This window comes from Centrocercus urophasianus, unplaced genomic scaffold (genome assembly GCF_019232065.1).
Source record: "Centrocercus urophasianus isolate 14NV4802_14NV808 unplaced genomic scaffold, USGS_Curo_1.0 seq_22, whole genome shotgun sequence".
Taxonomy (NCBI): Eukaryota; Metazoa; Chordata; class Aves; order Galliformes; family Phasianidae; genus Centrocercus; species Centrocercus urophasianus.
In genome coordinates, this window is record NW_024884778.1 from 8,127,168 (window position 1) to 8,153,474 (window position 26,307).

Sequence of the window (26,307 nt, forward strand, 5' to 3'; positions counted from 1 at the left end):
GGTGTATGTGTGCAAGGATGGGAGTTAACAACGTAATGATGTGAAATGCCATGTACATATATATATAAAAGAAACTGAACATATGCTGCCTGTAGAAAACACAACTTTCATATATGAATTTTTGTACATTAAAAATTGTAGCATTGTGTTTTAATTGTCTTTATTTATTTAATATATTCTCTATAGAAATTAAATCAATTGGTAAAGTGGAAATTTGTGACTAAATGTGAGATAACCACAATCTAAGGCTGATAAGTGCTCTACCTGCTGACACTCTCAGAACTCCATTCTTGCTGTTTTAGTTACAAATCTTCTGCTTGTGGAGTTCAGATAAGTAAAGTCAAATGTGTGAATTTTCCAGTACTGGTGAGCACTGTAACAATGAGCTTGGTGGTTCCTATTCCTCTCGAGCAGTAGCTGCCACCACTTGAGCATATCAGTTTTTATATTCAGAAGGTGACGTGTAAGTACATGTGTAAGGTAATAAGGTGAGAGCACTTATTTTACTCCCCTGCTCAGATGTGAGGCCCAAGGCGCATCACGACAAGCAAAACCTCATTAAGGGGATTAACTAATTTCACTGTTTCTTTGAGATGGTATTGGAGACTGTTAAATTGGGTGCATAAGATAAGTATATTTGCCTGTTGTGTTTTCCAAAGTCCCACTGAATTCCGTGTTTCTGAAGCAATATGGACTTGTACAGGGCACCACAGGTTGCACAGGTTGCCTTCCTCGCTCCAGTGATCATAGCTAAGAGGTTTGGTTTTTTCTGTTGAGAAAATGCAGATGATGTTTTCCTGCATTGCTGCAGGTTGTTCCTAAAAAGATAATGTTGTAAATCGAGATGTATTTCTGAAAAGATATGTGATGAAGGTTATGGAGCCCTTTTCCAAATGATGAAATCCTGGGACCCTCATGGATGGTGATGCAGCCATGTAGTAAACGCCTCTCTGAGGTCTTAGACATCGCCTGTCAGAGCAGCCCTGGCCTTGCAAGTGCGTGAGTTGTTGCAGCAGATCCAAACCAGGGAGCTGTGCAGCACCATCTTTGGTCTTGGGTTGCTCTTTTCCTGTCTGTCGGGTCACCTGTATGATGTTGACCATTTCTTAGGCAAAAGAAAAAAATTGTTTTTCCCTCCTTAGGAGACAGAGCTCAGATGAAATCAAAAGAACGATAAAGTGTGGAGGAGAACAAGACGCTGCAATTGCTTTCCTGGTCTGCAGTTTGGCAGGGCATTAAGATGTCCGTGGACATGAACAGCCAGGGCTCTGACAGCAATGAAGAGGATTATGACCCTAATTGCGAGGAGGAGGAAGAGGATGAGGATCCGGGGGATATTGAGGATTATTATGATGGGGTAGCTAACGACGTGGAGCAGCAGGGAGCAGATGCCTTTGATCCAGAGGAGTATCAGTTCACCTGCCTGACTTACAAGGAGTCGGAGAGCACTCTGAATGAACACATGGCCAGCTTGGCTGCCACGTTAAAGGTGAGGAAAGGCTTCCACATTCACACAGTGGCAAAGTAAGTCTGGGATTGAAAAGGCAAATGCCAAACACACGGTTTGGAGTAAAAGCTGTGGCTATGTTACTGTTCTGGGGAGCTTGGTGGATGTTACTGCAGATCGCTTGTTCAAAACTGACTCAAAGGTTTGCAGTTGCTGAATACTGATGCTTGGGCCTGAAAATCTCTCATACTGTGTGTTGTATCTCTTTGTGCAAGTGATGACTCTTAGTGTTCACCACTAATAGGAGGCAGTTCCCTTTCTGCCTTGTCAGGGTGCTTTGGTCCCAGCGCTGCTCAGGGGAAAGCTGAGTTTCCTAAGCTGCAAGATGGTGGCACTTGGCTGAAATGAGTGATGTGCTGACCTTGTAGCAGGTCTAGGAGTGATTGTTCTCTGGAGCAGCTCCTGAAAGCAGGACAGAGGTAACAACAGCACGTGAAAACCACGTGGGATGAGTTTTGATTTCCATAAATTAGATCTGAACCTACGTTGATCAGAGAGATCTTGATTCTTAATTGCACACCAGATTCTTACAGAAATAGTGTAAACATGAGGCCTGAAGACTAAAGCCTTTAGTCAGTCTATAAAGTGAGATGTTTTACTCTTCCTTAGCTGACAAATTCTTGACTGATTTCTTCAGAATGTGCATTTCAAATTCTGAATGCTGGCTGTTCCCTGCAGGTTGGGAGGCAAAATAAAAGAGCAGATGAGTAGCTGGTCAGTATTTCTCAGCCAGCTGCCAGTTGCTCTTGGCTCCCAGCAATTAAGTAATGATTTAGAAATGCTTTTCTCCTCCTCCTTACTGTTTGCCTTCAGGTGAAGCACCCTTCAGAAGGACGATGCCTGCCATCTTGTTCTTGTGAATTAAATTAACAAAAGCAATACTTAGTAAAATCAGGCTTTTGAAGTTAAAAATTTTTTTTTTTTTTCCCTCCCCAAAGGATTCTGAAGGTGTCATTTCTGTTACAACAGCAAAGACTGTAGTTTACCAGATAATACTAACCTGCTAGATAGATTCTGGTCCCAAACCTGTCTCTTCGGGGCCCGTTTTAGATTCGTTTTACATCAAGAGTATGCCTGTATATTTCCTTAAAAATGAAGTGCTATGCATTTTGGTTTCTGCATGAGAAGATAAAATTAAATCTGAGTGGGAACCTGGAAAACTGATGTTGTAAGCTACTTGAGCTCTACAGGTGCCACGTTCACACCGTTTTCTGGCAGTGGTGGTGCAAGAATTGCACGCTCCTCAACTTGGAAATGTGCTGTGTATGGGTAGCATGTGCTTCTGGTTTCCTGACATCCTTTCTTACAATACTTGAGCAACCGTTTCTTCCTTCCCCCCTCTTTCCTAGGGAAACCTGTGATTTTGTTACTTTCCTTAAATAAGCAGGAGGGGGGAGAATTTGGGTTACATTAGCAAGGAAAGAGGCTAAGGAAATTGGATGGAATGGGACCTATTTGTAATCATCATTTTCTTAATGGCAAAGCATGAATAGGGGCTGATTTTTTTATTTTTTTGTCAGAACTGTATTAACTTTTTTCCTCTAATTTTCTTGAGCAATAAAAACTTTTTTTCTTTTTGAATGCAATCATTCATAATACCAATCATAATAATTGGGCATTTTTTGTGTATTTGTGATTGTTCTTCTGGAGCACCGTACTTCACTGTGATGATTTTGCCTCCTTATGTTTCCAGGGTTGTACACTGTGTCTAGTGGTTACGTACTGCTTTTCAGCATTAGCTTATACTTATGACAGAGTGCTCACCCCTGACAAGGAAAGAAAAAGGTAGATTTAAGACTTTTCGGGAGGAACAGTGTTAAAGGCAATTTGTTTCATGGAATTTGAGCAACTTGTTATCCCAAGAAACGTTTAGACTAATACAATTCCCTAAAGCAAAGGAACAAATGAATACCACGAATGAGCTCAGAGCCGTGCTTGAATGTTCTGCTATACACTGCCATTAGATGATTCATGCTCTGAAGCTTAAACTGGAGGGACTTGTGTGTTTCTTCCATGGCATTTTGTCTACGCTCTAAGACCAAAACCAGGTATTCAGAGCTTTTACACCCTCACACATGCAATCTCTGCTGTTATTAGCTAATAACTATCTGAGAAGTATTTCATTTACTCTGCTCATTAAACTCAGGTTTATTTTTTTTTAATTCCTTTGTTCAGCAGTTATAAGTTGGCTCTGTCAAACTCATTTTCTTAAAGCATAGAGCTAAAGGGTGTTTTTCCTTGGAAACCTTCTGGACTACTCTTTTTTCACTGCTTGTGTGTTACAGCAGAACTTGTTCTTGCTTCTAATGAAGCTAACCCCAGCATTGGCAGGTCAGTTGGGAATACTCAGCATATGTTTAAAAATTTCTTCTTAGGTTTCTTTTAGGGAGAGCTATCAGCAGATCCTTGCTTTCTGAGGAAAGGAGAGAAAATGTTTTCTCTTCGGGGAGTGCTGTTGAATCAGATCTGTTGTGGGGGATTCAATTAATAACCCGAGTAAATTAGAATAGAGTATTTGCTGAGCCATGCTTGAAGAAATCTCCAAGTAATATTATCCAAAACTGGTCCTCTGACCAAAAGCCCGTGAGTGAAAGCAGGAAGGCCTGTGTCAGTTCCCCACAAGGTCAGTTAATCCAACCATCAGCTCCTGTTAAGGACAGTGCGTTTGAAAGCAGAGCAGCATCTACTGCCTGCAGACCAGCAAAGGAATCGTAGCAGTCCTTTTGAAGAAGTAGGTGTATTTGTAAAATCCAGTATCTTTCCAAAAATAAAACGTAACATTGGATAGTAGTGATCTTGTTTTCAGGACACTGTCGCATCCACGTGAAGTGATTATGGGTTCTAGAGTGGCAGAAGCAGAAGATGCACACGAATGATACGGTACTCAACTGTTGTACAAACAAAGCTGACACCATCACTGGCAAGCAGATAAGTGTGTGATGATGTCATATTGTTTTTGTTGGTGAGTGACACCCCCTGGTGCTGCTGAGAGTCTTTGTACAAGCCTGGAATTTCTGTGATGTTCCAAATAACTGGCAGTAGTTTTTCTGTTTTGGTGATGAAATGAATCTTTCTGTTGTTGTTTTTCTTTTTTTTCTACCAGCTTCTTCACAGTGGTCACTGAAACCACCAGGTAACACAGTGGTATTACAGTTTATGAAAAAAATGTTACTTCAGGAGCTTTTAGAAGCTGGTTGTCAGTCACGAGGCTAAGAGAACTTTGCAGACTGAAAGCGAATAGTGTTGTTTTACAGGCAGTTGATACTGATGTTGTCTTTCCACTAAAAGTGAAGGAATTGTAAAACTGAGGAACTTAACGTGTTCGGTTAATTAATGTGGGTAATCTGTTCATGTTTATCAGGCAGCAAAACGTGAATTTCCCTTGATTCTCAAAATAAACACTTGTGAGGCATTTGTCTGAACCCTGTCCTCTAAAGAATAAAACTGACAGATAGAAAAAAGTATTCCATGTCATGACACAGCACTGGATCTACTAATCTGCGTTATCACTGCTGATCTTTCAGCATTAAACTTGCCTTTCCGCGTGTTCTTGCTCACCTTATTGACGCTGTACTTTTTTAATACAACCAAACTAGCATTTGCTCATAAAAACACAGTCCTTTCAAACTCTTCCACGCACTCAGATTGTGCTGACGCCGAGCAGTTAGTTTGTGGAGCTGCTTGGTGAATGCTGGCAGCCATCCCTCTCAAATACCATCTTTAGCAGAGCCAGAGTCATGTGCGCGCAGACTGGCAGCCGTACGAGCAGCTCTACCCAGAGGAGCTGGCGCTCTCCGAACGCCTGTGTGATGTGATTGCAAAAAGTCTGCGAAGAGCAAGGTGTCAGATGAGTAATTTCTGCCTCCCCGTGTCACGGTGCGAACCAGAGCTGTGTGTGCTGTGCAGGGGGCTCAGCTGACAGCCTGCGATGTTGTGGGGTTGTCGTTTTGACACCATAATGACTTAATGGCACTTAATAGGCAATGAAAAATGGCAATCGCTAGAGACTAAGCCCTGCCTAAGTACATGAGATGTATTAAAGCTGAGATATTCAAATGTATGCTCGTAGGAGCAGAACATACACCTTTGGTTAATGCCCTTAAGACCTAAGGAGATGTGGGGTTGACCAAAATTGATAAATATTAATATATACAAGTAGAAAAGTTGGTTAATATTTAAATATTATCAGTGGTAGATCCAGACGGGCAAATGTGACTTCTCCACCAAAGCCGTGGGGTGGTGTGTGGCAATGATAACGCGCTGTCTGAGTACTGGTAAGGCCTAGATTAGCTGGGTTTCTGCCTGTACTGTATTCTGTGTTTTGATATTGAGAGAGTGTTATGTGGGGTGTTAACCCTGAGGAACACATGGCTGAGAAGTGTTTCTGTCTTCTGTACTGCTTTCTGTTCTCAGAAAGATCCTGGAAGTTCTGCTGTACAAAAGCTGTGTTATTAGCTGTCAGTTTCACAATGCCCATGTTTTGGTCATGTAGTAAACATCAAGAGGATGTGAAGATGTTGGTAACTGTCCTCAGTGTGTACTTTGTTTTTACTCACAAGCAGTTTTTCTAAAAGCACAGTAAGTTTCCTTCTGGTTGGCAAGATAAGGAGGGCTGAGGGCCTGGGGCTGTCACAACTTCACGCAGTCCTTTGAGGAGAGCAATTAGTTTTGTTCCCTGTTGCTTAGATGTGCTAAAATTCTCAACTTGATTGGAAAAATGAGCTGAAAACGTGGAAGGTGATTATAGCCCTCATGTTTCTTTGTGATTCACACGTAAAGAGTGTCTTACAGCCTGCATGGCGCTGCAGGGAGCAGGAAAGCTCCACACAGCTGCTAGTGAGTCTGATCCTGGTGGGAGGTAGAGTCACTAAGTATGTCCAAACAACCTTTCAGTAACTGCTTCATGTTGCAATCATTCAGCTGGACAACGTGATTGCAGGGAGTGGCACAAAGCAGCTCGGTTCATTGCCAAATCTGTGTGCTGTGGCTATTACAGATGGCACAGCAGAAATGAGCCAGTTTGTGTACCGTGAAACAGTTTCACAAAGCAGATGTTCCTCTTCTTCATCTTATAGCAAAAGAAAAGAAGTGCCCTTGGAAGCTAGGATGAGTCCATAGAGGGCTGTGTTACTTGGAGGCCAACCAGGCTCACTCCAGTTACCCCTCCGTGTTCTCACCATGTGTGTGCTGCTGTGTCCGTGCACACCAGCACACTACAGCTTGACTTAGCTGCCCCAGGACCATACCCTCAGCCACTGCTCAAGCTCGCATGGATTCAGGTTGTTTATTACTTGTATGATCTCTGTGTGGCCAGAAAGGATTTTCCACTCCTCCTGTATTTTGTTGGAAAGCCCCCAGAGAAGGGCTGAGGTGGTGCATGGTGAGGCACATCGCTGGGGCTTTGCCTGGAAAGAGCAGCTGGGAGTCTCGTGTCAGTCTGAACTGCATGGACTGTCCTACAGCTTTCTTGCTACATTTCCTTCACTCTAAATCTCTCAAAGAAATCTCGTAGCTATTTTGTAATAATGCCTTCTGGCATGCTGTCTTGCTTAAATCTTTTCTTTAATTTACTTCTGAATCTCCTCAGGAAGAATAGCCTAACAGCTTGAGAAATACGTATGTAGAGATTTCCTCGCTGAGTCCTACTGATCCCACTTGCTGGCAGCTGAAATTCTCGCTGTCCTCCGTAGGAGAACAGACGGATTAGAGCCATGTGTTACTGTGGAGCAGGACTTGGAGTTTAACCTGAGATCTCCTCTCTTCAGTATGTCGTGCACCGACAGCATCATGAACCTTATGCAGTAACACTGGTGGCATTTCTCTTTTCCAGAACTGCTCTCTGCCTCCTAAACGTGACTCCAGTGGTCACAGCACAATGCCTCTGTATGCCTGAGGGTGAGTGATGGTGCAGACTCAGACCTGCAGTAAGCAGGGCTGGTGTGTTGCTGTGCATCAGGGCCGCCCTGTGGTACCGTGCTGCCAGGATCTCCAAATTGCATCTCTTCCACCAGTGCATTCTGCCATCTGCGGTCAGCAGAGGGACTGAAGTGTCAGACAAATTCTAAGCAATGCTGTGAGTGACATTTAAAGAGAAATGACTTTTTCTCTTGTTTTTTGACCATGACTGAACACGCACATCTTTGGGCAGGGTATACGATTGTTTTGTTGTGACTTTGTCTTTTTTCCTGTGTACTAATCGAGTTCTGTTCTGAAAGCAGCTTCTAATGCCAGAAACCTGTGACGGTTAGAAGGGACTTTGCTACAAGCCTTTGAACACGACGAGTGCTTACAGCAGCTGGTGGCTGTGGCAGCCCAAGCCCTGCAGCCGTGGGACTTTCCTACCAGGATTGCGTGTTGGAAGCCTGCTTAAAAGAGCATTAGATAAAGCAAGGATGAAAATGTGCTCTAAAAGAAAGCTCTTTGGTTGGCCCTTTTTGTTTCTTCTTGATTCCTAATAGTTCTGCAATTTTCTGAGAAATCCTCCAATAAAAACAGGGCAGTCAAACAGTTTTTTCCAGCTCAGCATGAAGGGAGTCAGATCTCCTTTCCACACAAGGAATGAGTATCAAATAGTACTTTTTCCATTTTGTGGGTCACTTTTTTTGCTTCAGTATCATCAAGTGTGAAGGTATTTTCTTTCCTCCACAATATTCCATTCAAAGTACAGTTTCTTTTTGAGGTGTTACTGTTCTCCTCCCTGTCTGCTCAGTTGAGTTTCCTCTATTTTTCCCATCACTGCTCACCAAAAGCAACAATTTCAGAAGCTCTTGCTCTGTTCTCGCTTTTCTGCAGACTCGGGTGTGCTTTTAGAAGTTCTGACACACAAACAATTATTTTCATAATTTCTTCCTTTTCTTGTAGACCTAATAGAAAACTATTTCTGGATTAGAAGAAAAGCCTCTCGAGATTAATCCTATTTGCTTAGCTGTATTTGTAGAAAAACCTTTGGCAAGGGGAAACGTGAGAAATAGAAATAGAAATTTCTTTATGCCAAGGTAGTGTTCATCGTGGCCAGGCATTTCAGTGCAGCCCTGGTTTAACACAAACTGTCAGCTTGATGCAAGGCCAGGGGGTGTCAGCTCCAGCAGCTCTTCGTACACCAACTCGTTCTGACACGACTCTCTATGAGAATCATGTGAGGATTTTTTTTGTTTTAAAGTTCCTGATAGCAGATCTCTGCAGAAGTGTGGATTGAAGCAGACCTCCAAAGAAAAAAATTAAAAAAACGGGCCGTTCCTTAGAGAAAATTGAAATGAGCTCCTAAGATATGCATGCTACATCAATATGCATGAGCGATTTCTGTAGAATATAAGCTCTACAAAAGATGGTGTTTTTTTAGCGTTTAGGAAACATTTCTGTCTGAATGAGTGACTGTCAAAGTGGCGTGTTTGAAAAGCTTTTCTTCTGTCGAGAGATGAAACTTCAGCTCTTCAAATAACATAGCTTATCAGGGAAGCAAGCTGAGGCGTAGTTGTCTTTGTGCTTTCCAGTCCCAGCAAGGTACCTGCAGAGCTTCTTTGCAAATCCTTTTGATGTTGTCTTGTCCAAGAGTGCTGTGCTGTTTCTCATACTTCTGAAGTGTGAATTTTGCTTATCTTGGAGAGTGAGACCCCAGGAGGTTACCCTTGAGACAGAGAAATCGCTGTTCTCTACTTCAAAAAAAAACAAATGGACGTGTTTAATGTGATGATGTTTCTTCTTTGTCCTACCTTCAGAATCTAATTTTATCCAGCACAAGGTAAATTCTTCTTTTATAACTCTGGAAGACTTCCTCTTAAGGCAGAGCAGTTTCCTCTTGGCGCTCTTGCTATCATTATTAACACTGTGCTTGCACTAAACATGAGCATTGGTCACGTTTGGCCCATTTCTGACAACCTGCAATCCTCTGTCACTAGGATGACAGAGTTAAGCTGATGCAAGAGGCTTCTGAAATGACCGTGTTCCTCTTGGAAGGTGAAACTGGTCCCAGCCAGTCTCATTTTCAAATTTCTGCCCACCCTGGATGCAGAGAAAGAAGCCTGGTCTTGAATTTTCTCCAAGTTCAGCTTTTGTCTGAGCTGATCTGTGATCAGCTTGCTATCTGTAATAGTGAGAAAATGGGGGAATGCTGAACGATGGGAGGATAATTTCTCTTTGTGGAGATTGTGGTCAAGCATTGGGACGTGCTGCCTGGGGAAGTGGTGGAGTCCTCATGGCAGGAGGTGCTTAATAGCTGTGTGGATGTGGCACTAGGGGGTGTGGGGCAATGATGGGGCTTGGTGATCCTGAAGATCTTTGCAAATGTAAAAGATTATATGATTACATGATTCTAAATAAAAACAGCATGATTATTGTTGTCTGATTTCAAAATGTTCTGGAGTACTGAAGTAGAAGCGTTGGCACAGTTTTGCTATCACTGACAAAAGCTAAGATAGAAGTGCAGCATCTTGAATGCATTGCTTTCTACACCGTGGTCCACAGAAGTGCTTTCCTGTAATGGCCTGCTGCCAGCAGCACATTGAGTGGGCCATCCCACAGCTTCTTTGTGTCTTCTGAAAAGAGAGAAGAGTAAACAAAGTGGAGTTTTTCAAAGATAACTTTTTCAGTTTGTTTTGTGCCTGAGATGAGGCATTACTGTTCTTGGATAATGTAAAACTCTTGTGCCACCCAGCTGCTAATAGGGGATCACAGCTCCTTCTGAAATATTTCATAGGTTTGAGGTCTTCCATTGTATAAAACTTCTGACTGTCCAGAAAATGCTTTGCTGTTGAAAACCTACTTGTCTTATGCTTGTTTTCTTCAGTATCTCCAGTAGTATTGGCCCCCAGTGGTTTCCACATCTGCAGCCTGAATTACCAGCCTTGTTGGTGAGCAGGACGTGGGCTGTCTTGTGGTGAGACTCCACCTGCTGTAATCAACAGGCAGAGCCCAGCCTCATATATTACCTGTTCCTGTTCCCTCTGTCTGTAGGGTGTAAGAACAAATCCTTCCATGCCAAACAGACTGGCTCTGGGACTTTGTTTGCAAGACCTCGTGTGCTTCAGAGGGAAAGTACCAAAATCCTGTGTGTTGGGGCTTTTGTGAAACTGGACTCACATCACAAACATGACTTTTACTCTTGAGTGCTTTTATGACACAATCAATAAAATGAGCATTACAGCTGGTCCCATCAGGGCTTGTAGGCAGAGCAAATTCGGAATGGTCACAGGAGCTTTATTCTTTGTCTGCTACCACGAACAAATGGATGCATGGCTGGGAAGTGGACTTTGGCTGCTGGGAGGAGTTGGGTTCACATGCAGGGCCAAAAGGGAATTTCTTTGTGATAGGATTTCTCTGAAACATGTTCTAGAACAAAAAGAAATAGCTTTGCAGAATCCTTGCTCTTGATTTCAAGTTTCTTCAGAGATAGACTGCCTCTGGATCTGTTAACCTGGCATCCTTCTAGAACATTAATTCTGTGTCTTGCTAAGCGATTTGATTCAAAACCATTTCACTGTTAGGCTAGTTTGTTGGATGTAAGGAGTGAATGCTAGTGTCTGTATTTATAATTTCTCATTCTCAGAAGAACTTGTTAATTACCATATCTTCTGGGAACAGACAGCTCTGCCCTTTGTTCATGGAGCTGTGATGATGCACCTCAGGCTGTGAAAATGCAACTGAAGAACTCATTTTCATGTGTTACAGATGAACTTCCCATTTAAATCTGGTGCTCTTGTTTGTTTGTTTGCTTTTGTCAGGGTGGTTTTCTTACTGCTACTGGGAAATAATTTAGTTACTATTAGGGAGTGATTCGTTAGCATGTGGTTTGCATTTGCAGGAAGCCTGTCTTGTAGAGACCACGTTGCTGATGCTTTCCACTGAGCAGAGCTAGCCTGCTGGCTGCAGAAAGGTGCCTCGCTGCCCCACTCTCCTCACAGCAGCACCCAGCTGCCTCCTCAGGACGCTCCCCCTCTCAACCTTCTGACATTGACAGATGGCAGTGCAGGGTCGGGGCCATATCTGATGGCAGCAATAGGTCAGTTGTGTTGTGCTGCACCTCTTCGAAGGGCTGGTTTTAAAAGGGTAATGGATATGTTGCAGTAGTGAGCAGAGCCTGTTTTATAGGAGTGAGCTTGTTTTTCTTCCGGGGCTGTGCAGGATCATTTGTGGCTGTGTTACCAACGTGTCAGATTCCATGATTCACCTGAAGTGGGATTCGAGATGGCTCATGGCTTCTCAGCTGATGATTGGGACTGACAGCTTGTCAAAAAATAGAAATTAAAAAAATCTCTTCCTGCAGCTGGGTCAGAAGAAGTGGTGTTTCTGTATGTGCAGCAGATGGATGCTGTGGTGACAGCTTTTCTTGGAGCAGGAGGGGCAGAGCTCCAGGAGGGTCATTGAGGCACAAAGGGTCCGAAGGCCAATTTTCTTCTGGAATAAGCTAATACATAGAACCAAAGTAGATCTTGTTCACTTGTACCCTTGTAACATGACTTCTCGTGTTGTGTTGCAGTATTTCAGAATGCTCAGGTGCTTCTGGCTGGCACGGTCTGTGCTAACACTTACCAGGAACCCGTATGATGTAAGCCAGTCTGCATGGCAATAGTCCCTACCAGAGGACGTTTCCATCTTCCTGCTCTGTTCTGGTGTACAACGACTTTTTCTACAATGAAAGTCTGGGGAAAAAAAGATTGTGGAGAGAGAGAGAGAGAGAGAGAACTTTTTTCCCCTGCCCGTCGCTATCACAGCACAGCTGTGCTTGCAGCTTGCTGCAGCTTCCCCAGCCCTGAGAGCGGTGTCAGCTGCGCTGTGTGGAGCGAGGACCTGACCCCAGCTGGCCTGGTCCTAGCGAGAGGTGGCTGCAACCAGGGCAGCTGTTCAGCTCATCCTGCCTTTCCTCGATTCCTTTCTTCTGGTGCTGCTGTGGCTGTGTGAGTTACTTTAGGTACATCTGTGCTTCATTCCAACTTGTACACCACAGGTACACTGGCTGTAAAAATTATATCTAGTAATTTAATGGGAATTGAGTATCACTGTTTTGCTGTCTGCACAATTTATTAGTCTTACAAGAAAATTGTGGCCTTAAGCAGAAGTTTGTCCTCAAAATATGCTTCACTTTTTGTTTTTTTCTCCTAGGTATCGCATGCTGTTGCAAAGCTCGTGTTAGTTAGCTTCCACTGGCAAATCTCAGAGATTTTGGAAAGGTAAGTAACCTTATTTATTCTGTGCTTCATGCTTTTCCCTCTCTCTGCAAGAATGCTTAGGGTGTCCTGTAGTGTATTTTGACAAGTGCCTTTGAACCTGAAAGCAGGACGCACGGCATGTCAGGGAGCAGAGGAGGAATGCTGTTTGCTGAGGCTGTGCTGCCTGCAAAGAATTTGTGAATAAGGAGATGGCAGTGTCAGCAAATGTCTTTCAGTCCAAGGAATTATTGACATGCTGGAAACTGCGCTGATATGCTGAGCTTAAACAACAGGACCGAGAGTGCTGCTATATTTATTTAGAACACATAGAGATAACATATGGTCTGTTGTGAACATATGATCTGTAAATCATAAAGCAGCGCTGAATGTACAATTTATTAATACATTTGCTTTGAGGTTTTTGTTCCTTCTGAACATAAGTGATGTTTTTTTTCCAAGCTGAATAGCGTTTGGAGAGCAAGAGCAGATGCTGTGAGAGAACTGCTGAGTGCAGCCCCTCTGTTGCTTGGGCAGCATCACCCTGCAGTGAAGTCCTCTAGCTGATTTCAAAAGGAGAGTTCAGACTCTGCCCAGATATACATGGGAAGTGTGTCAGGAGGCACTGCTGTCTGGCAGCCCCTCCTGAAAGTACTGGCTCAGAGCTGAGCATTGTCTGAAAATAGAGAGCACATCAGGCTGACTCATTCTGCTGTGCCATTTTTGGCCCCATTAGCCACCAACTTCATCCAGAGAACATATGGGAAATGCACCTCATGTATGGGTACTGTTGCAGCATCTCTGGTAACTGACTTGTCTGTTGCTATGCGTCCTGTGAGAGCTTTTCTCTGAGGAGTGTGGAGGGTGAGATTCCTGCACAGCAGTCAGGGTGATTGTGCTGGTTGACTAACAGGATTTAGTCAGGAGAAAGCACAGGGAAGGGCTTAATTCTGCAACAGTGACTTTGCAAGTTGTTCTCCTGTTGATCTGGTCCTCAAACTTCTGTCTTGGTATGAAGCAGCATTATCAAATTACAGCCTGGTCATACCCCCAGTGCAGCTTTGTATCCTTGAATTCACTGGTGGTTTTTTTTTTACTGGAGATTGCTCTATGATAGCAATCACTAACAGCAAGATGTGTTTACCTCTAAGGCTGCTGACAGACAGCTTCATATACCTAAAAGGTGATAATCTGTCATAAAGTAAATATTTAGCTATATAGCAGACTGGAGCCAAAGCAAGACCTACACAGGAGAGCTTGATTTTGCAGAGGAATAGGAGACAGGCAGGAGCCTCAGCAGAGCATGTTATCATGGTGATGAAACAATGCAAAATATATTCAGAAGTGGATTTGATCATTTTTTTAATTGTCTTTTCAGGCACAAGTCAAATGCTGCCCAATTGCTAGTAGAAGCACGAGTTCAGCCCACCTCATCCAAACATGTAAGTATGCTCACTGTTTGGGTCTGTTCCCCTTGGCAGAGAAACCTCTGACCCACCTCATTGGAGGGCTGCATTACTGATGGGCCTGTCCCATGTTCACTCTTTGCAAACTCAAGGTCCTACACCCTAAATCTGCTCGGGGTTGGCTTTTTAAAGGGTGCTGCTCTGCCTAGCAATGCTTAAGCCAATCTCCCAGTGGTGTTCTGGCTTGGGCCAGCAGTAGCAATACTTGAAACAAATGCTTGCCTTTTGCAGCTGGGGCTGTGGGGTCCTTGGATACTTTTGTTTTTTCTCCTTTAAATAGAAATGCTCTGTTACTTGTTTACAGAATTCGTTCCCAGAGTGTGGTCCAGTACTCCAGGAACACATTGCAATGTGTTACATTTTGAGTGATAAAATGTTACATATGAAAAAAGCAGTTTAGGCTGTGGGAAAGAGGGATTTTCAAGGACATGAAAGCCTGCTTTGGCATCTGAGCTGTCTTTTAGCTGACATAGAGTCAAACACTAATGCAGCTGGCAACAGTAAGCTTCATGGACTCAAATTATCTGTCTAGAGTCCAGAAAAAAATCTTTGTTATTTGACATACCTCAAAGGAGTACGTGTATTTTGAGATCTGTCTGAATAATTTGTCATTTAAGTACCCTTCGTTGCAATGGTGATTTCATTTTTGGAGGAATGAAGTTACAGTTCAGAGGTTAATTTAAGTTTGGCAAACTTGGTTTGATATGCAATACATTGAGATCTATTTGTATGTGCTATGGCAAGTTGCTCTGTGGTTCAGCTCCTAATGCAAAATACTGATATTTCTGGGGAGTTCTTTGTGTATGCTCATACTATAGAGCATCTGGCCTTGTAGAGAGAAACTATCATGGTAAGCTCAGAGAGACAGCTTTCAAAGTTTTGAGGTAGTGTGCTTGCTATTCAAGTTGAGCAGTTGATCTGGCCATCAACACGATTGCCAACTTAATGAATCTTGTTTTGGTCTGCTTAGAACAAAGTCGCTTTATTTCTTTTTCATGTGGTCATGCTACAAAACAAGCTTTACTGGTCATGTGGCTGGGTGGGTGCTGATGCTGCTGCATCCCTGGCACAGAGAGCTACTCATGGAAGCTCACTGCTGTCTCGCTAGCTTCTCAGAGAGTAACACACGTTTAAGTAGATGAAAAGTGATTAGGTGACTTATCTGTGAAAGGGGAAATAGGAGCTCAAGCTTCTGCTAATAGCATTGTAGAACCTCACTTTTGGTAATGCTGTGCTAGACAGTCTTTCAGGTCCCAAGGGTGAGCCAAAATGTGTGAGAGGCTCTATCTGTTTTCTGGGGGTTAGTTCTGCACTACCCGCAGGGAGACCAGACAGCTTCCCAGTGAAAGAGTACCAGAATTGTGTCTGACTTGAAACAAACCCTCACAGCTTAAGAGATGAAGCTATTCTGCCAAATGTAGTATAGGCAGAAGTGATGCAAGAAAGAAAGTTCCTGAACTTTCTGATGGTCCATAAACAGTCTTTTCTCTTTATAAACATTTGGCATGCAATACCTTCGTTTGTATGTCCAATATGATACCCAAAATTACAATCAAGTAAAAAGACACTGCTAAGTCTGCTTCCAGCTAGAGCTGCTCTCCCAGGCCTGTGGAACAGCTATTGAGTCCAACCCAGCTAACAACAAATCCCAGTAAATTCAGGGAAGAAGTGAACAAAAAGGACATACGCAGTGATGTATTTACTCATTTTCCAAACAAGGAAGACGATAGAACTAGAAAAACAAAGGTGAACTTTGGGTAGCACTAGATGAAAGGCAGGAGCTGTTCAGCGGCTGTTCATCCGCTGTGCTCCGTGAGCTTGACGAGGTTCATGAGAAGGGCTGATAGTGGGGGCAGGGCAGCACGCCGGTCACTTAGGAGCCTGTTCTGGCTTGGAGCTCATCCGAGACTGCCGTCGCAAGGAAAGTGCTGCAGGTATCTGTGGATGAGGTGAGAGTACCCAGCGCTGCAGTTGATTTCACTGTGATGCTGCTTTGTCTCTCCCAGGCAATGGTACATTCCTCCCATCACTGCGCTGTGTGCATGCAGTTTGTCCGGAAGGAGAACTTGCTTTCTCTGGCTTGTCAGCACCAGTTCTGTCGCAGCTGCTGGGAGCAGCATTGTACAGTGCTTGTCAAGGATGGTGTTGGAGTTGGTAAGTTCAAGGCGGATTTGGCAGTGGATCTGTGTTTGACATCTTGGTTGCTCTGCAGGTAACGGTCTGAATTGTTTCTCAGTAATGAGAAAATAGAGCATGGAATGGATATTTGTGATAAATTTCACTTTAACGAGCTGTTTTACCCGAATCCCTCATTAGTGTTGGCATACCGCCTGGAAAGCCCTACTCCTGCCTAACAAAACCTGCAATTCTGCAGATCCATTTGCTGCTCTTCTCCCCCTTCTGATCTCAAGAGCATGATTGTAACAAATGAGAAGTCAGAAATCTGCTGTATTTTGAGATTGCATCTCTGTGATGCGTTGTTTTGTTGCCCTGGAAATTCTTGTGGATACAAACACCTGTTCCATTTGTGTTGAGCAGAAGCCAGTAGTTGCTGGGCTTGGTTTGGGCTTCTCCTGGCCTGTTATTCTTGCTGATATGACAGTAACATGCAGTTGAATCCTGGTTGAAACACTTACTGCTCCTGAATACATTTGTGCCCTATCATCTTTCAGTGAAGACAGTTGGGCTCCAGCTTTTCAACGGCCCTGATGCATTCGATTGATCTGTTTCACAGTTGTGTCCCTCTTGCTACAACAACAGATGGCACCTAGGAAACTGTGTTGAATGCTATCTCTGTGTCTCTGCTATTTAGTACACGTTGCACTGTGCTGAAATGTTGCCTTCTTTTCTCAGGGGTCTCCTGCATGGCTCAGGACTGCCTACTTCGGACACCAGAAGACTTTGTTTTTCCATTGCTGCCTAGTGAAGAGCTGAAAGACAAATACAGGCGCTACCTCTTCAGGGACTATGTGGAGGTACTGTCTTTTTCACAGTTAAAATACCCTGGATCAATTCACCAATGACTTGCAGAAATCTTGTTTGAAGTGTCTTGCATCTCTGATTAGAGATGCAGTGACTACAGTGGAGTTGTCCTTCATAAGCATGATGTGGCCGCTTCTGTAGGGCGGCCTCACTGGCAAAATGCTCTAGCAGGTTGCCAAAGTAAATTCTTCTGTAAGGTCACCCAGGAACTTGTTGGCTGGTGCTGGACTCTTTTCCTGAAGTAGAATTCTCAGAATGTTTCAACTGAGAATCTCAAGCTTCCATCTCAGTTTTGGTCTCCTCCTTACTTTTATGTAGATATTTTAGGTTCTGGCAAATAAGTCTCATACTGCAGTGAAGCCCAACTGGATTGGTTTGCTTAATAACATTTCATTAGAGATTTATTGAAATTAAGGCAGACATATAAGATTAAATTTGTAGAAAGTATTCTGGTGACTGAGAGCTCAAAGAAACGGGAACAGTATGAAAGAATAGTGTCACCTCTCTTCAATATGTAGAAGGAAACAGCCACCACAAAAAAGCAGCCGAGTACAATTTAGGTTATAAAATAAGCATGGGGAAAGAGCTCAAATAGAGTAATAAAAGTGTTCAGTATCTTCGTGTGCTCACAGCCACATGTGTTGCTGTGCTTACTTGGGTCTGTAGTCCTCCATTTGAACTCCCTGTTGTGATGAGTGGCTAACATCACCTTTCCTAATGTGGGAAAGGTTCGGCTGCTCTGTTAGGCAAGGTCTGGTAACAGTTTTCAATATCTTTTCCAGTAAGAAAACACACTTGTCTTGTGTGTTTTAATGGGTAGGAGTAATTAGACTTGAACAGATAAATGCTCTTCTGCACCCTTTGCTGATTTTACCACATTGGTGTGTTCACAGAGCCATTACCAGCTGCAGCTGTGTCCTGGTGCAGATTGCCCTATGGTCATACAGGTACAGGAGCCAAAAGCCCGGCGAGTGCAGTGCAATCGTTGCAATGAGGTCTTCTGGTAAGAAACAGAAAAGGTTAAAGATCACGGGGAAATTGCTGTCCTCAGAGCTACTCCGTTTGCTTGCCAATAGGTTCAGTGTGTGAAAGCATCTCAAATGCTCTGCTAAAGTTGTTTGTAACCTGAGTTAACTTGAGTAACTGGACGCGTAGTGTCTGACTTCTGCAGGTGGTCAGCCTTCCCCTTGCTCTCAAAACTCCTTGGGAGCTGGGTGTTACGACAATCAGGCAACACTGATCTTGAGTAATGAAGGAGTTAAAAATCTTTTGTCCTTTGTTGGCTAGGTTACAAATTCGGGTAAAGCCAGAGTGAGTGGTAGAGATTCTGGTAATGGATGTAGAGATTTTTAAGTTATCTGCTGGTCTGGTGGTTTTAGGCTTTTTACAAGGATTTGATTACCGGAGTATCTGGTGTCTTTTGAGGCTAGAGTGAGAATACATTTTTCCTAAATAGGAACATTAATGTTCCCTGTTGGCTTTGAAGTGTCCTTGGTCACGTTTATGTCAGAGAAGGCCTCTTCATTCATCCCGATGCTGGTTTCTGCACATCAGAGTGGTGGTTTATTAGAGCTCTCACTATGCAGCCCTCAGCCTTTATTTTTGCATTCTGCTAATACACTGTGAATACATTGGCATCCCTTCCCCTTGCTCTGCTTCGCAGACTTTGGTCATCAGGAATACTTCAATTCTTGAGTCATTTCTGTGGAAATGGATATGTCATGCCTTTTTTTTTATCTCCTGTTAAGCTTTAAGTGTCGGCAGATGTACCACGCACCCACAGACTGTGCTACCATCCGGAAATGGCTCACCAAATGTGCAGATGACTCCGAAACAGCCAACTACATCAGTGCTCACACTAAAGATGTAAGAACAAGTACTGGCGTGTCTTTTCACGTCCTCTAGTCCTGCCTGGGAATCCTACAATTCTTCATATATGTAGCGTTTTCACAGGCTCTAAATTCTCTCGGCTCTCTGGGGACTGTGTTACTACAAACTGAATGCACTGGGAATGCAGACAGTCCAGCTGACCTCCTGCAGTAAGGACAGGATGGTGGTCTTGGTTCCTATTCCAGGTCTTGTGTGAATGTCTTTGGAAGCCAGCTGTGCTGCCCTCCCACGGGCAAAAGGCAGAATTGTGACTGCTTGGAATACACAGCAAAGGTGTATTTCAAATGGGGGGAGAGGGTGTAGTAAATGCAGTTAGTGAACTCTAGTGGTGCTCTAGTCTCAACATCTGTGTGGGGGAAGGTGAGAGAGATAAGGTCCTGATTTGGCAATAACAACAAAAGGGGGTGGATGAAATGGATAAATTGTATTCTGAAGTACTTCTGGTGGATTTAAAACTGAGAAAGAGAAACTGTTACATACTGTGTACGCTATCTTGGAAATATCTTTAAAGGTCACAGATGTATTTCTTTTAGATTAGCTGTTTGCAGGCTGGGGTTTTTAATGTCTTTTGGAGGATTTTGTGTCCCAATTTCAAAACAGTTCTTAGTTAACTAACTAAGAACTTTCACTATTTGTTTTTACTATAAACGGTAATAATAGTGACAGTGCTCATTAGGCACCAGCTTCAGTTGTGCTAGGAAAGTGAGTACTTCGTCTAGAGATCCTAAATACCATTTTTTCTTTAGAGAGGTGTTAGCATGTGATGGCAGTCTTTCTGCTATGCATCTTTGGAAATATAAGGCTCTTTTATATTCAGCATGCATTTTACCTGTCGTTGAAATTTGTAAGAAGCAACAAAAGTCACTGCTTTCTTTGTACTTGTGCAATCAAAACAATGCTCTGAACTCAACACTCCAGAGTATCAGAGAACCACTGCTGCAGCAAATAAGTGTGCAGCTCTCACTGTGGTCCTACAGATTCTCCTCTGCTTGTTGTCATCTGATAGTGTCAGGATACAGAGCTAGTTATCTTGTAGTTAAAGTAGCTGTGGAAGCTACTGTCATATGTGATCTCATTTATGTCTCTGTGCCTCATCAACTGCTAATTGGTAACACGGTGAGATTTTAGTTCTACGAGGTGTAACAGCAGCAAACCTGTTTTCTTGAGCAAGCAGTCTGATGCTGCTGTGTAACATCCCTGGCTTTCTGCCCCCTTTCTAAATCTTTTCATACATGCATACAAAAATAAAACAAAGAACACAGGTAGAATTGTCATGCAAACATTGTCATTCTAAGAAGGTCTGCTGGAGACAAAGTTGGGTCTAACAAATGCTTATGTTTCCCCAGTGTCCGAAGTGCAATATCTGTATTGAAAAGAATGGAGGCTGCAATCACATGGTGAGCAGTTCCCTGAACACACCAGATCTTTCTTTCTCTAAGCAGAATTTTTTTCCACTTTCCACTAACCAGTGCCTCCTGTCTTCTCTTTCAGCAATGCTCCAAATGCAAGCATGGTAAGTAAAATTTGGAAACAGTTTTCCCAGCAATGTGTTTCAGAGATGTTCTCTTTTTGTGTGCAATGAAGATGAATTGTGAACGCTGACTGCAATATTTTTCCCCTCATAAAATGTGGACAAGGCACTAAATTACAGACTTGTGATAGCCTTTTTTCCCCTCACTGGCCGTAATTTTGATTAGCTTCTGGTTCAGTGCTAGTTTAACTCCTTCTCCCTGACATCCATTGTGTAGGAAAATCTCTGTCTGTGCCGTAATACCAAGAGTGGAAAACATCCCAGAGGAGAACATGAAATGCTTTCCCTGTAAATCTACTGATTATCAGTTGAAGATACTGGCTATCTTCTCAGATCAGCTTAGGTCCTTCTGGTCTCCAATGGAAATAATGAGACCCAACCCAGATGAAACTGCAGGAGCTGTGAACTGTTCTGCATACCATTCTCTATTGGACTGCTTAGTCCATCGCTGTGCATTGAGCAGCCAGATGTCTGTGGACCATTGTGTGCTCCTCTAAAACAACAGCCTGTTCTTTTGTAGATCTTTTCATGGCAGAAATAATTCCTGTTGCCTTGGAGCAAAATAGTTTGTGTTCAGGCTCTCTATATTAAGTGTGCTGCTAGGAGATATTATATTATCAGAACCTTATTTGGATGATGATTAAAGACTGCTGTCCTCTCTCATTTCCTTTGCGTTGGGGTCCTCAGCAGCACTGGATGTGATTTGATGGAGCTCTGTGACAAGAGTGAGCAAGCAAGTGCCAAGGTACCATGGTGACTAGCATTCAAGAAGGCTGGTGAACTCTGGAAATGCCAATTTCAGTCCCTTAAAATGAGTGACACAAAGCGATTATTATTTTAGCAACTTAATCTCCATCTTTTTTCCTTTCCAGCAAAACACTCACAGCCTCGCTCTGAAACCAGGAAACTGTTATGTGGGTTTTGCTATTGTTCTCTTTCTTCCACTTTCTTCCCAGTTCAGTGGCTCCTAACTTGAAGTGTCATTGACCACTGATATCTGAAGTCATGCAGGTAGTTTTCTCTTGGAGAGAGCTGAAGGCAGATTTTATTTGCATGAATTAATTCACTCTTGTGTTTGATTGTTCATATTTTATTCAACCAGAGATTCTCATGGTGCCGTATGCCAGAATGGGGTGGATGCAATTCACAAATAAGACAACAGCCTTCCTCTTCTTTAACCTGGAGTGACAGCCTATGCAGAGCACAAGTTCTGTGCATTGGTCTTGATGTACAGAATACAGCACTTCAAGGTTTACTTTGTGTAGTTGCACAGGAGGCTGTACAACGAAAATCTTCCAGACAGGCTGGTATTTTTGGCTCACTGTTGTGTTCTGTTTTGCAAGATGATACAAAAATGTATGTTTCTTGGCTTAGCACAAATAATGAGAACAGATGAGCTATGTCTCCTGAATCTTTTCTTTCTCAGCCTTATGTTTTTTTTATTCTGTGCATCATAGTGGAATTTCACTGTTTTCTGCAGACTTCTGCTGGATGTGTCTGGGAGACTGGAAGACTCACGGCAGCGAGTACTACGAATGCAGTCGGTACAAAGAGAATCCTGATATTGTAAACCAGAGTCAGCAAGCACAGGCCAGGGAGGCCCTTAAGAAGTACTTGTTCTATTTTGAGAGGGTAGGAGACATCTCTTTGGCCAGAGCTGCTGTAGCTTTTTAATGCTCCCTGCCTGGTGCAAAGGTCACTGCCAGCAATCTCCATGCAAGAAACTGCCCAAAGAGAATCTGTGCTGAATTTTCAGGCCCCGTTCTTTCTCACTCTGTGTCCTGCCCTGTGGGTCCTGTTCAAACCAGTAGTGTTATCCCTAAAGCAAATTATACTTGCTCTTGTGTTTCCTCGTGCTAGAGAAAATTGGTATTACCTGTGTGCCACTATACTGTTTTCCTGCAGGCTGAGTGCCTGCAGTAGATTAATAGTACTCCAATCATTTCCTTTCAGGACTGCAGAACTTTTGTTACTTGCAGCATATTTTCACTGAGACAAAGAATAAACGAACTGTTATGTTCAAATTCCTTTGGCTATAGCAAAGTTTTCCTAAAGGACCCAGAGTGCGGGGTGCAACTTTTAAAAAATGTGATTACATAATCTGTATGCACACAGATGTTTCAAAGCACCTGGACATACAATGTATTTCTAGAACAGCATCTCTGCAGGAGAATGTGATAGAGGTACAGTGCTGCTGCCCGTCAGTGCACTTGTTTCCCCATTAAAATGAATTTATTCTTTTTCATTCTATGAGCCAACTCCTCTGTTAAAATAAACGAGTTCATTCTTGGCTCACTAGACCAAACAGGCTTTGGGACATGGTCATGTTCACAGTGTGCATGTGGATGTTGGAGTTCACTGAACTCGCATTTAAGTGTTAATTTCAACTCTTGCCCTTTCTATAGAAATTGTTTAAGTAGAGGAATCACCATTACTATCTATCCTGTTGTACACATAGTCTTTGTGCAAAGAGCATTCCTACTCTGAGGAGCTGGGTTTGCCTCTTGCTCTTTCCTGCTGTCAGTCTGTTCTATACAGCTTCCACTCCTTGCTATTGGAGCTGCTGCCTTGCTGTTCTTTCCCACAGCATGTCTTGCCTTGCTGGACTCCTGCCCCACTTCAGTTTCCGCTTGCTAGAGCTTATGCTTTTATAGCAAAGTATTCTGGTCTCATACCATTTTTTCTTTTCCCTTCTCCCCACCCTTTGCAGTGGGAGAATCACAATAAAAGTTTGCAGCTGGAGGCACAGACATACCAACGAATCCAGGAGAAAATTCAGGAAAGAGTTATGAACAACTTGGGAACGTGGATAGACTGGCAATACCTACAAAATGCTGCAAAGCTACTTGCAAAGGTGGGTAGCTGTGGCTTGTTTAGCAGAGAAGAGAATCCATGCACATGAATGCTAATTTCACAGTGCATAGTGAGAGGAAGGGAACTTGGGGGGGTTATGGGTATGTGAAACTGTACCTCTAGTCTAGGCTGTGAACTAGGCAAAAATCACCTGGAAGTGACCTCTGGGAAGACAAAGTATAACTGAATTTTTCCAAGGATGATGAGAGAAGCTGCACCATGAAGTGTCTAGTCATCCTTATCAGAACATAGCTTCTTTGTAGTGGTTATGCGACTGACTGTGCTGACTTCAAAGTGTGAGACTCTTCTTGTTTTCTCTCTCTTCTCCCTGGACCCCAACAGTGTCGTTACACTCTGCAGTACACATATCCATATGCCTACTACATGGAGTCTGGTCCCAGGAAGAAACTGGTAAGGTGTTTTGCACTTTTTTCACTTACTGTTTGTCTGGGGGTGTTTAGCTGGCAGCATGCTGGGCTGAATGAATAGCCAAGCATCCGCATTTAATTCCAGAGCTTGTGCATCTGAAATACAAGTACTGAGTTTGAGGAAAGTGCAGGACAAGACTGTGCTTTTGCACCTTTCTTCTTTGCTTCAAATTGATCTGCTGCTCAATTGGTATTTTCCTTTGGCAACACTACATTTTAACTAATAAGCACTTTGTCCAAAAAATTTTGAAGCTGGAAAATGTGAGTTTGTTCTTTGGTGGGACTATAACAGGGCTGTGGACTGTATTTCCCACAAATTGCTGCTGGAGCATAGGTTTTCCAGCCTGGAATTGGTCTGTAGCTCTGCCTTTGATTCCCACTGCAAGTTCTTGGCAAGCTGGAACTTTCTATGGGCTGGATATGTCCCAGAATAGTCTTGAATTCATTGAATATGTTGATTCTTTGACTCAGTAGTCAAGTAAAACTTGTTCTCCAATCTCTTCCCATAGCATGTGTATTCTCTCAGGCTTTGACCACGTTTTATTTTCTGTCTCACTGTGCTGGTAGAACAAGCTACTGCTCCCAGCAGTGGTTAGTAGTCCCTCCATTGTGCCCGCAGAGCTGCTCACAAGAGCATTTCCTGACCTGCTTATTGGCAAAGTGAGCTGAGTTAGCAGATATTTGTCACTTTGAGTGTTTCTGAACTGATATGATTAACTTTGAGTGATGCAGACTGGGGAGTATTCACACCAGGAACCTCCTGCAAGGCATGTGTAGCTAAAGATGGATAGGGAGGAGGCACAAACCTGCTCTTCCAGCACTGCTGTCAGCAGAACTCGTTTGTTTGCTCCTCAAACGTAGCAGGTTGAACGAAGCTGTTCCACTAAGCTAGTTTCTTGATGCTAACTCTAATTTTGCTGCTTGCAGTTTGAATACCAGCAGGCCCAGCTGGAGGCTGAAATTGAAAATCTCTCATGGAAGGTGGAGCGAGCAGACAGCTATGACAGAGGGGTGAGTTCAGCTTGCTTGAGCCTGCTGGCCAGATTTTGTTAATATCAGGCTTAGCACCTCTGTGGGAGAGCCAAGGCGGTTAAGTGAGAGTGCTGACATACTAGATCCAGAATCTCACTTTTCTTCCTCTTGCTGGTGGATGTTGTGGAAGTGGAGCGCTCACTGCTTCTTGGGAGAGGAGGCAGGGCTGGAAACAGAACCAACAAAGCTTTGGAGGAAGCTGCCCATAATAGACCTCTGGTTAAGTGTGGGTTCCTGAAGTGTGTAGCTTTTTAGATAAAGAGCCATATAACTGCAGAGTGAGCCCATGTTAAAAGGAATGAGGGCTGCAGTCTTGTGATTCAGAGCATATGTGAAGTATGAAGGTTGGTGATTGTCAGATTATTTGAATCCCTGAGCAAAAAAATTAACTCATCTCTGGGGATCTCACGCTAACTATTTCTGCCTTCTGTTCTACCAGGACTTAGAGAATCAGATGCACATAGCAGAGCAGAGACGGAGGACCCTGCTGAAAGACTTCCATGACACATAAAACAGGAGAAAATGACGAAGTGCAGGGGTGAGAGCAGCAAGTGAAGTGATGGCAGCTTCACCGGGATAAGCAGGCACTGCCTCTGGGAGAACACGGCCAAGGACAGAGCCACCCCTCCCCTTGCGAGTCAGACACATGCAAACATCACATCTTAGTCCAGTTTGTTCTCTTATCTTTCTGTTTGTTTCCGCCATGCTAGAGGCCAGAGCTCAGATTGGCGTGTTTCCTGGGACATTTCCCTCCTGCGCTGAATGGTTTCAGAAGGGAAGGGAGTTTTTCTCTGAATGGCTGTTAATAGTATTAGATCAATACAATTTATGTAATTTTCAACGGTTGTACAATTATACAGACAAACCTTAGAATAACACACAACCCTTTTTAAAAATAAATTGGCAGTGGAGTGTTTTTCCTTAATCTGCTTGTAAATTTAATGGGCTTTTCCCTCTCTCCTCCTTCCATCCTTTGAACCAAAAATCCTCCTAGGCGCTGAAGGAGGTTGCAAAATAACTCACGTAGATTTCCTGATGCTCCTTTAGCCAGGACATTGTAGCATTGGCATTGCATGAGGAGAGTGGCTGGTGCTAAGAATGGCTGCTGCTGTGTCTGATCTGGCAGTACCAGCAGTGTCTGTGACTTAGTCTGATTACATATGACGTCTCTTCTTGAATATCAGCTGTGCAAAATCTTGCTACACAAACAAAAACAAGCAGAGGAATTGTAGGGGAGAGAGCAGGTTATTGCTAAGCCAGGTCAGATTCTGCATTTGATAAATTTTAGGTCTTCCATATAGATTTTTTGCTTTACTTGTTTTTGTGGGGAGGGTGTTGTATTGCCAAAGTGAGTGATGAGGGAATAGTAGCATACAGATGTTATCAAGGCTTGGGGCTTTTGCAGAGTGAAACAATCCATGTCATAACAGCACCATGCAATCTGGTAAAGAATATTTGTGCCTACTGGGTGACATGGTTG

The 26,307-nt window shown here is 43.3% G+C and overlaps 1 protein-coding gene across 3 annotated transcripts in view; it reads left to right on the forward strand.

Moving 5' to 3' along the window:
- The window catches only part of ARIH2 (ariadne RBR E3 ubiquitin protein ligase 2), a 28,322-nt gene extending 2,570 nt beyond the window's left edge, over positions 1–25,752 (forward strand). For 2 of the 3 annotated variants that reach the window (XM_042823193.1, XM_042823194.1), the window contains exons 2-15: positions 1,143–1,489; positions 12,602–12,669; positions 14,024–14,087; positions 16,118–16,265; positions 16,965–17,086; positions 17,987–18,096; positions 18,842–18,959; positions 20,330–20,380; positions 20,475–20,496; positions 21,995–22,146; positions 23,225–23,368; positions 23,710–23,778; positions 24,723–24,806; positions 25,267–25,752. In XM_042823193.1, coding sequence (XP_042679127.1) covers positions 1,241–1,489; positions 12,602–12,669; positions 14,024–14,087; positions 16,118–16,265; positions 16,965–17,086; positions 17,987–18,096; positions 18,842–18,959; positions 20,330–20,380; positions 20,475–20,496; positions 21,995–22,146; positions 23,225–23,368; positions 23,710–23,778; positions 24,723–24,806; positions 25,267–25,338 — 1,473 coding nt within the window. In that variant the 5' untranslated portion in view covers positions 1,143–1,240 and the 3' untranslated portion in view covers positions 25,339–25,752. The remainder of the gene's footprint in view (positions 1–1,142; positions 1,490–12,601; positions 12,670–14,023; positions 14,088–16,117; positions 16,266–16,964; positions 17,087–17,986; positions 18,097–18,841; positions 18,960–20,329; positions 20,381–20,474; positions 20,497–21,994; positions 22,147–23,224; positions 23,369–23,709; positions 23,779–24,722; positions 24,807–25,266) is intronic. The other variant, XM_042823196.1, reaches the window with a different exon arrangement.
- Positions 25,753–26,307: the final 555 nt, after the last annotated feature.